We start from the raw sequence: 12998 nt of genomic DNA on the forward strand, positions 1-12998 counted from the left end.
TGAATCATCTTAATTTGAATTTGTGAGGATTGATTGATTATCTGCAAATTAAACATAATATATCAGTGGTTAAAAATAGCAATTAAAAGTGTTGCAATAGGCCTGTCACTTGAAATACTGAGTGGACTACTTGTTTTGAAGTGCTGGATTATGTTTTGTGATATAAACTAGAAACGTTTAAATAAAGGAGAGTATCTTTTTCTACAAAATTTGACCTTGTTAGTATTCTTTGTCTTGCTTTGCGTCATGGAAGTTATTTGCTTAAAATACAACTGTAGTCAATAGAAGGTTGTATAATTTTGCATGAAATTTTCTATATAGCATGTAGCAAGGAAGGCACATAATAACCAAGAGAGTAATTATCCTACTCACATGAAATTGTGGGCCGGGCGCGGTGGCTCACGCCTGTAATCCCAGCACTTTGGGAGGCCGAGGCGGGCGGATCACAAGGTCAGGAGATCGAGACCACAGTGAAACCCCATCTCTACTAAAAATACAAAAAATTAGCTGGGCGCGGTGGCGGGTGCCTGTAGTCCCAGCTACTCAGGAGGCTGAGGCAGGAGAATGGCCTGAACCCGGGAGGCGGAGCTTGCAGTGAGCTGAGATCCGGCCACTGCACTCCAGCCTGGGCGACAGAGCGAGACTCTGTCTCAAAAAAAAAAAAAAAAAAAAAAAAGAAATTGTGATTGAACAGAAGTTGGACATACTAGAGTTGGACTGTAGAGTGACTTGCAGACTGTCCACATAGTAGCCTCTTGGAAGTAGGCCAAGTCTCAAGGGCCCTAGTCACGGGGTCTGTGGAGTGTAGGAGTAAATGTGGTCATATTTTATGCCTCCCTTTTTGGACCCAAAGCATCTGAATATTTTATATTAATTTTTACCTGTAGTCAGTCTGAAGTGTCCAGTTATGGATCAGGCAAATGGAATCCACTGGCTTTGAAGATTAAGTGCTCCTAAATCTTTTTAAATGTTTTCTTGGGATAAATGGAGTTCAATTTTTGATTTAATGATGAATACTGGACCACCACCATTTTTAGGGTCCTGTTAAGAACTGGTTTGTTGTGGTGGTTGTGGTTTTAATCTACCAACATGATCCTGAACTCGGGTCTTTCTGAAGTAGAAGTTTCTGCAGGTAGAGCCCGTTGTGAGGGAGGTGGGTCTTGATTTTACACTGAAAATATGGGTTAAAGTTGTGGAATTCTCCTGTTTAAGTATTTCATTTACTGAGAAATCTTTGTGACATTTTATATTTGTCATACTCAGTCTCCCGTTCTCTTTTGAGACACAAAATGAGTTTGTCATATTTTGTTGCCCTCTCGTGTCTCATTTTCACAATCCACAGTTAACCCCTTTCCTCTCTTTCTTTTTGCCTTGTATACAGGTTTTATTCAGTCTTTTAGCCTATTCTACTTCATAAGTACATACCCTTTGTCAAAGAGAATGGAAAATGTTCCAAATATTTCTGCACTGATACTATACGTTAGATATTAAAAAGCATGACAGTCAGAAAAATTCATTTAATCTAATTCTAGTAAGTATTCATTTTTCATGAGACTCGAGTGAGAGAATACTTAGGAGAGCCTTTAGCAAACTTTAACAGATTAAACAAATATTGTACCAGGACCTCTGTTAAAAATGTATAATGTGTGCCTGGTCCTTTATCACATTGAATTGCGGTGCTGTACATTGTAAGGCCACTCTAGAGTCCACTTGGCTCATCAACCTGCTTTCAGGTCAAGGGTTTCTGGCTTGATTAATTCTTGCAAAGACTTCTCTGAGAATTGCTTATTCTGTTAATGTTTAAAATAAGTTAATTGTGCGGTTTGCCTTGTTACATCATTGTGATAATTTCACATTAGTGGGATGTTGATAGTTTGATTCAGTTAAACTAGATTGACAAAACAAAATACTGATCAGGTGATATTTAATATTTAGCTTCACTGATGTAAAGTAATTCTGTGATCTCTTTTTGAAAGCTTTTTATAGTATTGTGTTATTATGTATTTAATATTTCCCTGCAGAGTAAGTACAGTCATCTGATCTCAGAAGTTTGTGTGGATGATAATAATAAAGATGGCATTTGTGCATCAGGGAGCTTGTATTCCAGGTGTGAGCTGGCCTTGCCTTCCATGAACTTTACAAACGGAAGCCTCACACTTTCTCAGTGGCACTCAGTTAAGAGAGAAATAGATATAATCCCTGCACACATCCCTGCTGGGGAACACTTCAGATCTTCCACGTTCCTACATTTTCTAGAGGAAGGTATAAGCTATGTAATATGTATAATATGTTAAATACCAAGGTTCACAAAAAGCCGAGAGTTCGTATCAATCATCTTTACTTCAAAGAGCCTGTCGTATGACACTCTCCATTTTACATGTTAAATTAATGTGACATCAAAGAGTGTTTGTGTAATTATTATAGTTAATTCTGTAATGGTGATTGCACATTATGTGTGTGTACTTTCTCAACTTAATTGTGTTTCTCACCTTCAACATTTACAAAAAATTAAGGATGAAAATTAGGAATATAGATAATATATAGCTGTAGTTGCAGAAAGAGACTGCCATGATTTTTAATACTGACATTCTAGAGCTAAGTGCCCTTTAGCCTTTGCAATCTATCGGTCATACCAAGGGTTTTTTTTTATTCTTTTCTCTTGAATTTAAAAATTATTGTTATCTTTTTGACATGTATAAAAGAGAGTAATAGCTTCTATAAATGCGAAGTCAAATACTGTTTTTTTATAATATTTCTATTTTAATTGTATACATTTTGAAATATTAGCAAAGACTGTCACCGATATTTAGTAATACTTTGATCTTTACAGTGGAAATACATTAAAAGAAACTGGTTCAACTGGTACCATCTTTATTTGAAGGTCAAAGGACAAGTTTGATCAGTTAAGAATATAGCCTCTTAATTGACCTTCGATGATAGAACCACCATTTTAGTAGACAGTAGTGAAAGGCCATTGTCATTGTCTCTGTTGTCAGTGAAAAGAATATTAGTACATTTCCTAATGTTGTATGTAGGTACATTTGTATTGCTTAACAGGTCGTTTGACATTTTCAAAGGCCATTTTTAAAGCTAAGATTAGATTTTCTTGAATTAGCCAAATTAAATACACTGTTGGATAAATTTATATAAAATCAAATAGTGTGATAATGCTTTCCATGAAAACAGTTAATTAGAAAGTGTTATCTTTTACTCATCTGTAAAGTATTTGTATAAGGACCACTTTCATGTTTTTGCAGGTACTGTAATAGGTGTTGTCATTTATACTGGAAAAGAGACTCGAAGTGTAATGAACACATCCAATCCAAAAAATAAGGTAGGCTAGATTGAGGAGCAACTGCTTTAACGAACGTGTTTTTCCTTTCAGCAAGAAAGTCTGCATAGTTCTGAAAGCTCGTTCTTTTGTCTTAAAGTAGACTTTGGAAAATGTTGGTGACTTACCATATGAATTCTCTGTATTTATATAACAACATTCTCATACTGGCGAATTTCCAAAAGTATCGTTGCTTGGCTAATCAGTTTTATATGTGTCTTAAATTTTCATGGTTAGACATATAATTTGCCCGTAATTTGACAGTTAATTGTGGCTAATTTCTTATCTTCAGTCTATTTATTTTACAGTTTGCACTCTTTTATGTTGATGGTTCATTTTAAAATAAAGGAAGTGGTATTAATGTTTTTATAGTATTTAATTTGATGTTATAGTATTAAGCCAGTTTTATTTATTTCCACGTCAGAAGAAGCATATTGAAAGCCAAAGATTAGTTTTAAAGACTGCTTGATTATATCCTGAATTGATTATATTTCTGAAATTGTTATTTATGCATCCAACATGTGTGTAAAATCATTAACAAAAAGTCTGACTCCTCAGTAGTTGCTGTCATCATGATGCTGTATATGAGATGAATTCACAGTATGTGCTAATGTACAGTTAATGAGAAGCTCTTCCTAAGTATTGATTTTACTCATTTTTATTTAAAATGTAATTTGTGTGCATTTAGAGGAAACAAAAAATCCTCACATGGATTTATGCCTCACACTGTGGATAATTAATAGTGAAGGTTATCTTTTGCTGTCTTTTGCTGAAAGTCTTATTACAACGCAGTGGAAATCAAATAATTCTTTGAAAAGACAGGCTAAGCGCAGTGGCTCACGCCTCTAATCACAGCACTTTGGGAGGCTGGGACAGGTGAATCACTTGAGGCCAGAAGTTTGAGACCAGCCTGGCCGACATGGTAAAACCCTGTCTCTACCAGAAATACAAAAATTAGCCCAGTATGGTGACGGGCACCTGTAGTCCCCACTGCTCAGGAGGCTAAAGCAGGAGGATGGCTCAGACTCTGGAGGTGGCGGTTGCAGTGAGCCAAGATCGCACCATTGCACTTCAGCCTGGGCAACAGAGTGAGACTCTGTCTCAAAAAGTTTGGGATGTATTCCATTTTCTCAGGTGAATGTTATTTTACAAATGGTTAACTCTTCGAAAATTAGTAACATACTACCAACCCTATAAAGCCCCAGGCCATTTGTGGCAGTAAGTAGAGTGAGGCCTTCTGTGTCGATTGTTTGCTTTTTCACTGGGCTTGCCTTGAGAATGCCCTTAGCTGTGCACTCGGGAAATCCAGTGTGCATCTCCTGTACCTGACAGAACTCCAGATATCTGTGTGTAACATGTTTGCTAAAGTCAAAGAAAAATGCTGCGTTACTACTGAGTATAAATTCTAATTGTGGTAATGGGGAAAGTTCTCTCTTTAGACTTGCATTGCAGTTTAATTTGCATTTCAAATATATTCAAGTCAGTAGTTCTACAATAGTATTATAATTATTTAAAAATAAATTATTAAAGTAATCATGTATAGAGTTAGAATCACATATGTATTTATACGTGTTTTCTGGTAAGTGCTATGTTATTTCTTTCATGTGAGCAAAACTAGAACATCTTTTTTTTTTTGAGATAGAGTCTCACTCTGTCGCCCAGGCTGGAGTGCAGTGGTGTGATCTTGGCTCACTGCAGGCCTCCACCTCCTGGGTTCAAGCGATTCTCCTGCCTCAGCCTTGTGAGTAGCTGGGGTTACAGATGAGCACCAGCCCACCTGGCTAATTTTCATATTTTTAGTAGAGATGGGGTTTCACCATGGTGGCTAGGCTGGTCTCAAACTCCCGACCTCAAGTGATCCGCCTGCCTCAGCCTGTCAAAGTGCTGGGATTACAGGCGTGAGCCACCGCACCCAACCACAAAACTAGAATGTTCTAATGTATGTACAGTTCTAGGATTTTTTTTCCCTAAATCTTTTTGCTTTTGCATTTATGATATTTGAGGGTAAATTTAATTTTAAATATGAATTTAAAATCTTTAAAGCTACACTGCCTTTTACTGTGACTCCTTTTTTAGCCCACCTTTTTCTTCAGTTCAACTTATTTTCTGTCATTTTTTCCTCAATTCAGTCTCCACTTTATTATTTCTTCCTATCTTATACAACTGTTATTTTTTGGCTCGTCAAGCTCTTTACTCAGGGTCTTGGTTCTGAGTTGGAGCGGCCTCTTAGTTTTGCAAGCACGGTTTGGAATGCAGCCCTGGAGCCTCACTGCTGGGTCTGTGTCCAGGTCTTGGTGCACACTCGTGTGTCACTCAGCCTCCTCACCCTCCCCTCTCTGAAGTGGGGTTGGACTTGCGGGGTTGCTGGGAACAAGGTCATGCTCAGGTACACGTTGCTCTTAGGAAGGAACTTGCCACGTGACAGATTCTCAGTAAATGTTACCTAAATTTTTATTTCTCTATAAAATGAATGGTTTTCAGTGGCATCATTTTTCAACCCAACCCCTATTGCCAGTCAAGAAATGGTTGTTTTGTAACTAGTTTGTGCAAGGCACTAGGTTCTGTACTGTCAAGCTACCACATGGCCTAGAAATTCTTCCAGTTTCCACTGTGTGTGCATTCCTTCTCTCCCTCTTCTTTTCCCTGTTCCTCTCTTCCTCTTCTCCTTTCTTAAAAAATAGCCTTCTAAATTTGCTTAGTGTTGGCAGAATATACCTCATAATTGAAAGGACGTTTTTTGACTTTTACAGAATTGGATTTACTTCTTGCTGCTGACGATGTTAGCTTTTCAACCTGATGTAAAAGTGTTCTTTTAGTGACTAGTATCTTCCTGTTGCTTAATACATGCTCAGTTCTCCCCTCCCAGTTAGGGATTCGTGATAGCAGTTCTAGCTCTGGCTTGGAGAGCATTGACCACCTGGTAGGCACTTTGCTAGAACTTTACATGCATTATGTCTTGAATCCACACGACAACTCCCGGGGAGAAGAGTGTTCCCGGTTGTAGAGCCGGGGAGATCACAAGGCATGGAACCGTGACGCGTCTCAAGACAAGCACTGCTGATAGTGAAGCTCCTGAGGAGGTTTTCCTTAGACTTGGTGTTTAAACATCCAATTAAGGCATAACGTAACAGGGAAATGAAATATAGACTTAAATAGTTCTGAGTGTTAAATGCTAGTTTTAGAAGAATAAAATTCAGGACAAGGTTTTGAGCAAGCTACGCTGGGCAAAAGGTAACATGTAATTTATCCAGGGAAAGCCTCGGTGTTGATACATGTTGAGTGGAAAAGAATTGTGACATTGGTTTCTGAACAGAGACGGGAAGGTGGAAATTATTATTTATTGCTGGTACATTATTTTCTGAAGACGACATTGCAGTGTTTTTCTTTTGCTTAGTAAACAAGCAAACTTTTGGGCTTCAAAGAAGGCCAAACAAAACGGTAAACATGTACAGGGGAAATCTCATCTCATTACCTGAGCTTTGGTGGATTTCTTCAGGTAGCAAAAATGTTTCTAACACTCAATTCTGACAGCTTTCTGAGTAGAAGCCATATTGGGACATTGATACATTGGAGTTCATTGTCAGCAGAGAAATTGAGCTGGAAATACATATTTTTGAATGAGTAGTGGGGTTATCAGTCAGGATGGGCTGAGTCATGCTGTGGTCATAAAGTGCCTGACACTCCACAGTGGCTCCCCCAGCGTTGTGTTCCTCGTGTTCTGGGTTCGGCGCAGGCTGGCAGCTCCTGCTTCTTGTCATGTTTTCCTTGTGTTCTGGGTCCAGTGCAGACTGGCAGCTCCTGCTGATCATGGTCCCTCAGGGCCCATCTTGGAAACACATTTCCATGACCACTGGGATAAGAAAATACTGATGTGCCCAATTACATACTGACTGATTCTTAAGGCTTTGCCAGCGAGCAATATGGGTCCTATTTCATTGGCCAGAACAATTAAATGGCCTTGGCCAAGTTCAAGGAGTCAGGAATTGCACTTCTAGCTCATGTGCAGAAGGAGGGAGAATTGGAAATACTTTGTGAGCAGCAACGCCACGAGCAAGATTTCCCAGGGCTTTTACTCAATATATAAAAAAGAGGAACCTTGTAGAACTCGGAAGAATACCAATATTTAAGGGATAAGCAGAGGAAGAGAAACCAGGAAAAGAATAATGAATGAGGAAAGCATTTTAGGGAGTGGCTAGTAGTCAACAGTGTGCTGAGGACAGAGGAGGTCATTTGGAGTGAAAAGTGAAAAAGAGGTTAGTAATTTTAGCAATGAGGAAATCTTGGTAAAATTAAAACTGACAGTACGTTTATTAGGGTGGAATTCAGGTGCAGTCACAGCTGGAGAACTCTTCCAAGAGTTCAGGGGAAGGAGAGAGTGCTCTGTTGAGGGAGCCAGGTCTGGGGCGAGGGAGAGGAAATTCTGAGCATATTGAGCAGGCAGCCCAAACTGTGTTGGCACCTGTGGTGATGAGAAGTGAACTGATTATACTGTAAGGAAAGGATTGTATTGATTTTGTTGTATTTTTTTCCTGGTGAGAAAAATCCTTATCACAAAACTATTAACGTTTTTAGTAAAAGAATAGAGGGTCTTATAAATAAAAATATTAATTCTATGGAAGAGTAAGTTTAGTGGGCATCCAGTAGTAATTTAAACATAAGAGGATAAGATTACTGAAAAGAAAATCATATAGTATTATATGGCCACCACAGGAACTATGGCATTACTTCTTTCATTTGTAGAAAATATTTACAGTGAATCAACATGTCACTCTTTCTGTCTCCCTCCCCTCTTCTCTTTCTTTCTCCTCCCTCTTCTTTCATACTTTTTTCTCTCTTTATATTTATTTCCTATCTTCATTACAGTGTGTATAGCAGGACCCTGACAATTCACAAAATTGCTTTACGTTCCTAAGGTTAAAAAATGCTTCAGTAAAGTCTGATATAAGAAAGAAGTTAATCGTAACAACACTTTAGGTGGTGAAATTGATGCAACATGGTAAGACTTTGAGACAGTTCTTGAAGGGATCAAGAAGGACGAGAGCCTAACAATTTAGGCTCATACATTGTTGGCAATGTGCAGGACCCAGCTGTTGTTGGGAATCTGGAATTTAAAATGGTGCCAGTAACCAGGGTATGGCTGTTCTGGGTCTGATGTTCAGGAGCCCCAGTGCAGAAGCAGAGATAGGCTGCTGGGCTGGTCCAGAGGTTTGCAGGTGGATGTGTCAGCAGAGAAGGCAGGGACAGCTAGTCGTGATGGTGGATGGCAGGTGAGAGGGCTCCTTATGGACAAGGAGTTTTGGAAGCAGAGTAGTTGTTGGTGGTAAGATTTGGAGTACAGTGATGAAAATGAGTTGTTGAGGTTTGGAGGTTGTTACAGACACTGGATTATCTAAAATTATAAGCTTTTGTATAATACTTTGGAGAGCTTCCTTTCCTTCTTACAGATATTTTCTGCCAGGTGCAGTGGCTCATGCCTATAGTCCTAACATTTAGGGAGGCTGAGGCGGCCAGATTGCTTGAGCCCAGGAGTTCGAGACCAGCCTGGGCAACATGGCGAAACTTGTCTCTACCAAAAAATACAAAGATTACCTGGGCGTGGTAGCATGTGCCTGTAGTACCAGCTACTCTGGAGGCTGAGGTGGGTAGATGCCTGAACCCAGGAGTTTGAGGCTGCACTGAGCCATGATTGCACCACTGCACTCCAGCCTGGGCAACAGAATGAGACCCTGTCTCATTTTTAAAAAAATTAATTAATTAAAAAAAAAATCTAGCCACTATTGTAGATTGTATGTCAAGGCCAATTGAGCATTATTTCACATTTTCTAGGTTTATCCAGTAATTGATCTTCTAGGGAGAAAAGTCTTATACTATTGCTTGTAGATCTTTTATATAAATTCAGTTTAATGATTACCACATTTATTATTTATCTTCTTTATTCCGTGCTAGAGCAGTAAGAAAGAAGAGAGTGCCCTTTTCTTCTCTTTTCTTTTCAGCGGGAGCTCTAGGGTGTCGTGCCTCTTGCTGGGCCCTGCTGCCTCTGACTCGCTCTCTTCGGCCTTTGGGCCTCTTGTGGTGCTTTTACCTCAGCACCTGCAGCGTCCTCTCCTGTTGCCTTCCACTGTAGGTGTGGCCTAGACTAGGAAGTTCCTGGGATATAATTGCCTTAAAAATCATCCACATAATACCTGCTACATAGAATGGTTAAGCGAGTAGACATTTTCCAGTGTGTTGCTGTTCCCTGACTCTAGCAGAGGGTGTAAAGCCCGTAAGACTGCGTGGCTGAGACCAGGCCTTGAGTCCTTGGTACCTGTTGTTACCATGTGCAAGTCCCAGTGCATCTGCAGAGGCAGCAACACAGAGAGCCCTGGCGCTCCCTGTTGGTCTTAAGCCTCTGATGGGCCCTCACCACCTTTACTACCTACCGACTCCCCTCGAGTCATCCCAGCCCCAGCAGAGGCTTCATGTCCTCCTGCAGGACCATGAAGGAGAGTTCTCAGCTCCATCTGGAACAGCGCCAGCCTCCTGCAGCCATCTGCTTCCACAGATTCAGCTGATAAGGAGGACTTGCCCCATCTCAGCTGTAGGTTCCTTGAGGAACAGTGTGTGTTAGTACTTTCAAAACTATCAGGCTGGGCGCAGTGGCTCATGCCTGTAATCCTAGCACTTTGGAGCCCAAGGCAGGCAGATCACTTGAGCCCAGGAGTTCGAGGCCAGCCTGGGCAACATGACAAAACCCCCTCTCTACAAAAAATACAAAAGTTAGCCAGGCATGGTGGCATGTGCCTGTAATCCCAGCTACCCAGGGGACTGAGGTGGGAGGATCACCTTAGCACAGGAGGTGGAGGTTGCAGTGAGCTGAGATAATACCACTGCACTGCAGCCTGGATTACAGAGCCAGACCCTGTCTCAGAACAAAGAAACAAACAAAACTCCACCTATCCTCCCAGTTAAGTTGATGGATGTTAGGTATTTAACCAGTTTTATGTAAAGGTGTTTTTTTTACTTTTTTAAAACTTGGTCATTCTTCTCATCTAACATCCCCAAATTTCTTTGGCCTTTTTTTTTTTTTTTTTTTTTTTTTTTTTTGCCTTTATTTTGGTCATTCTGTTCTTTAAAAAAGCTTCTTTTTTTTTTTTTTTTTAAAAGAAAAACGTATTATGAAAAATTTTAAATGTACAGAAAACTAAGGAGAAAAACCACTCAAATCCCTAAACCCTGAGTTCAACAGATGTTTCCCACTTGCCTGTCCTGTAGTTATGGGTACCGTGCTGCTTTATCCTAAATATGCACTTTTTCAAAAAAAAAATTTGTATTTATCTCTTAGTCTTTATCTTTTATTTTTTTAGGCAGGCAGAGACCACCAGCCTGCCCAACATGGTGAAACCCCATCTCTACTAAAAATACAAAGAATTAGCCGGGCGTGGTGGCAGGCGTCTGTAATCCCAGTTACTTGGCAGGCTGAGGCAGGAGAGTTGCTTGAACCCAGTAAGTGGAGGTTGCAGTGAGCCAAGACCACACCACTGCACTCTAGCCTGGGTGACAGAGTAAGACTACATCTCAAAAAAAAAAAAAAAAAAAAAAAAGACACTTTGGCTGCTGCCTGAACTCCCTTTCTTATTTCTGTGACGCCTAGTTGTCACCACAATCTGGGTGAAGAGGGTGGCCGCATGTAGGCAAGGTCAGCAGCACAGCTGTCTGTATTGATCCCATCCCCTGGAATGGGACCTGAGGACACAACTTCCTGGTTCCCCTCCCTGGACTTTGGAAAAATGCAACATGTTTTATCCAGACATGAAGGTAAGAATAAATCCTTCCGTTTTGATAGATAGAGGAAAATTCTGAGATTAAAAGGAATTCTTAAAGGTGAGGATTAGAATATTTTCCTGCATCCTAGTGCTTATGACAGAGAGATTTAAAAGAAGATGGAGTCTACTCAAAGTTTGAAAATTTTAAGACTAAACAAAAATTTTTATTACTAAGCAATTACTATTCTAGTAGTATTTGGTGAAAGTTCAGATTACAAGGACTACAACTTGAGTAATGGACTCGTTTATAAAAGCTAAGCCTCAGACACATTTAATGATAAGAGACTTGATTACATTGAAGGGAGAAAAATTCTTGTGGAGGTTAAGGAAAAATCAATTGTGACAGGTTGCCATTTTCATGCCATTCATCATAATCAGTTACTCAGAGCAAGAACATCAAGGATGAAATGATAATACAAATTGCTTCAAGCAGTTATTGTAATCCCTTGGGTATATTGACTTGTGTTTCTGATAAAAAGATGCTTTCAGATGTCTCACTGGCAGAGAGAGGTGACGTGAGCCATTATGTGAATTAGAGCTGGTGCTTGTTATCTGAATACTTGGCGAGACGTTTTGAGATCATAGAACAAAATAGAGCCAGCTTTGGTGTGCTTTGCTACTTGAGATATCAAAGCAGTTTTGGAGACTAGCTTTCTTGTTTTAAAAAGGATGATTTATTAATATTTTAAGAGTTAGGCCGGGCGCGGTGGCTCAAGCCTGTAATCCCAGCACTCTGGGAGGCCGAGACGGGCGGATCACGAGGTCAGGAGATCGAGACCATCCTGGCTAACACGGTGAAACCCCGTCTCTACTAAAAATACAAAAACTGGCCGGGCGAGGTGGCGGGCGCCTGTAGTCCCAGCTACTCGGGAGGCTGAGGCAGGAGAATGGCGTAAACCCGGGAGGCTTTGCAGTGAGCTGAGATCCGGCCACTGCACTCCAGTCCGGGCGACAGAGCGAGACTCCGCCTCAAAAAAAAAAAAAAAAAAAAAAGTTACATTGATTTATATTTAAGTATTACAATAAAATAATTTTATCTTGTAGTTGCATACAATCATAGAATCCCTTAATTTTTCTAACAGTTGCCTTCTTGTAATAAAATATTTTAGAGTTTAAATACTTACTTTAAAATGTGGCCATGTGCTTCACCGAAGAGCTACATGTTGTAGAATATATTAGTAGTATTACAGTAAATCAACAGAGATAAAAAGACTCTTGGAATGCTTTTTTTTTTGATAACTGTTGTTAATATTCACGAATCATAGTGTTTCATTTCCTCATCAGGAAAAGATTAACTAGAAAACAAACCCACCATGACCTAATTCCATAGCTTCTAGACTAGACCCAGGGTGGCTCTTCGGGGTACATTAGCACAGCCTTCACTTGCGTAGCCAGCATACGTAGATGTGACAGCTGCTCACAATTAGAAGTTGTAGTTCTTCATCTGTAGTGTGAACATAAACTTACAATTTCAGGAAAGCAATAAAGAAACAAAATGCTAAGTGTTGAAAAAACAGTCCTACTGATAGCATCTGGGGCATAATGCTCTATCAGAATGTATAGCAGATATCTAAACTAGAAAACTTAGATTTTGTCCCTAAATTCCTTTTAAATATGAATTTAATTAGAAAACAGGTGCTCCAAATAAAAAACACAAGCATTTTTATTATTTGAAGTAATTGGTCTGTATCACAGGAAAGACTTAGCTTTACATAAAGTTCTGATTATTTGTTGCTTATTAAATAAGAACTATATTTGATGATGAACTATATCTCATCATTTCTAAGCAGTACAGCTAAATTATCTGCCTTCAGTGTCTGAGTGACCGTTCGGTCCCACAGTCGTAGGGCGGCCACTGTCTT

At 39.7% G+C, this 12998-nt stretch overlaps 1 protein-coding gene across 9 annotated transcripts in view; it reads left to right on the forward strand.

Moving 5' to 3' along the window:
* ATP9B (ATPase phospholipid transporting 9B (putative)) overlaps positions 1 to 12998 on the forward strand; it is a 302593-nt gene that overhangs the window by 137438 nt on the left and 152157 nt on the right. For all 9 annotated transcript variants that reach the window (XR_004055661.1, XM_030925838.1, XM_030925840.1 and 6 more), the window contains one exon: positions 3258 to 3334. Coding sequence is in view for 8 of the 9 variants with exons in the window: in XM_030925838.1 (XP_030781698.1) it covers positions 3258 to 3334 (77 nt within the window). In the remaining variant the exon portion in view is untranslated. The remainder of the gene's footprint in view (positions 1 to 3257; positions 3335 to 12998) is intronic.

The sequence above is a fragment of the Rhinopithecus roxellana genome, chromosome 21 (assembly GCF_007565055.1).
Source record: "Rhinopithecus roxellana isolate Shanxi Qingling chromosome 21, ASM756505v1, whole genome shotgun sequence".
NCBI lineage: Eukaryota > Metazoa > Chordata > Mammalia > Primates > Cercopithecidae > Rhinopithecus > Rhinopithecus roxellana.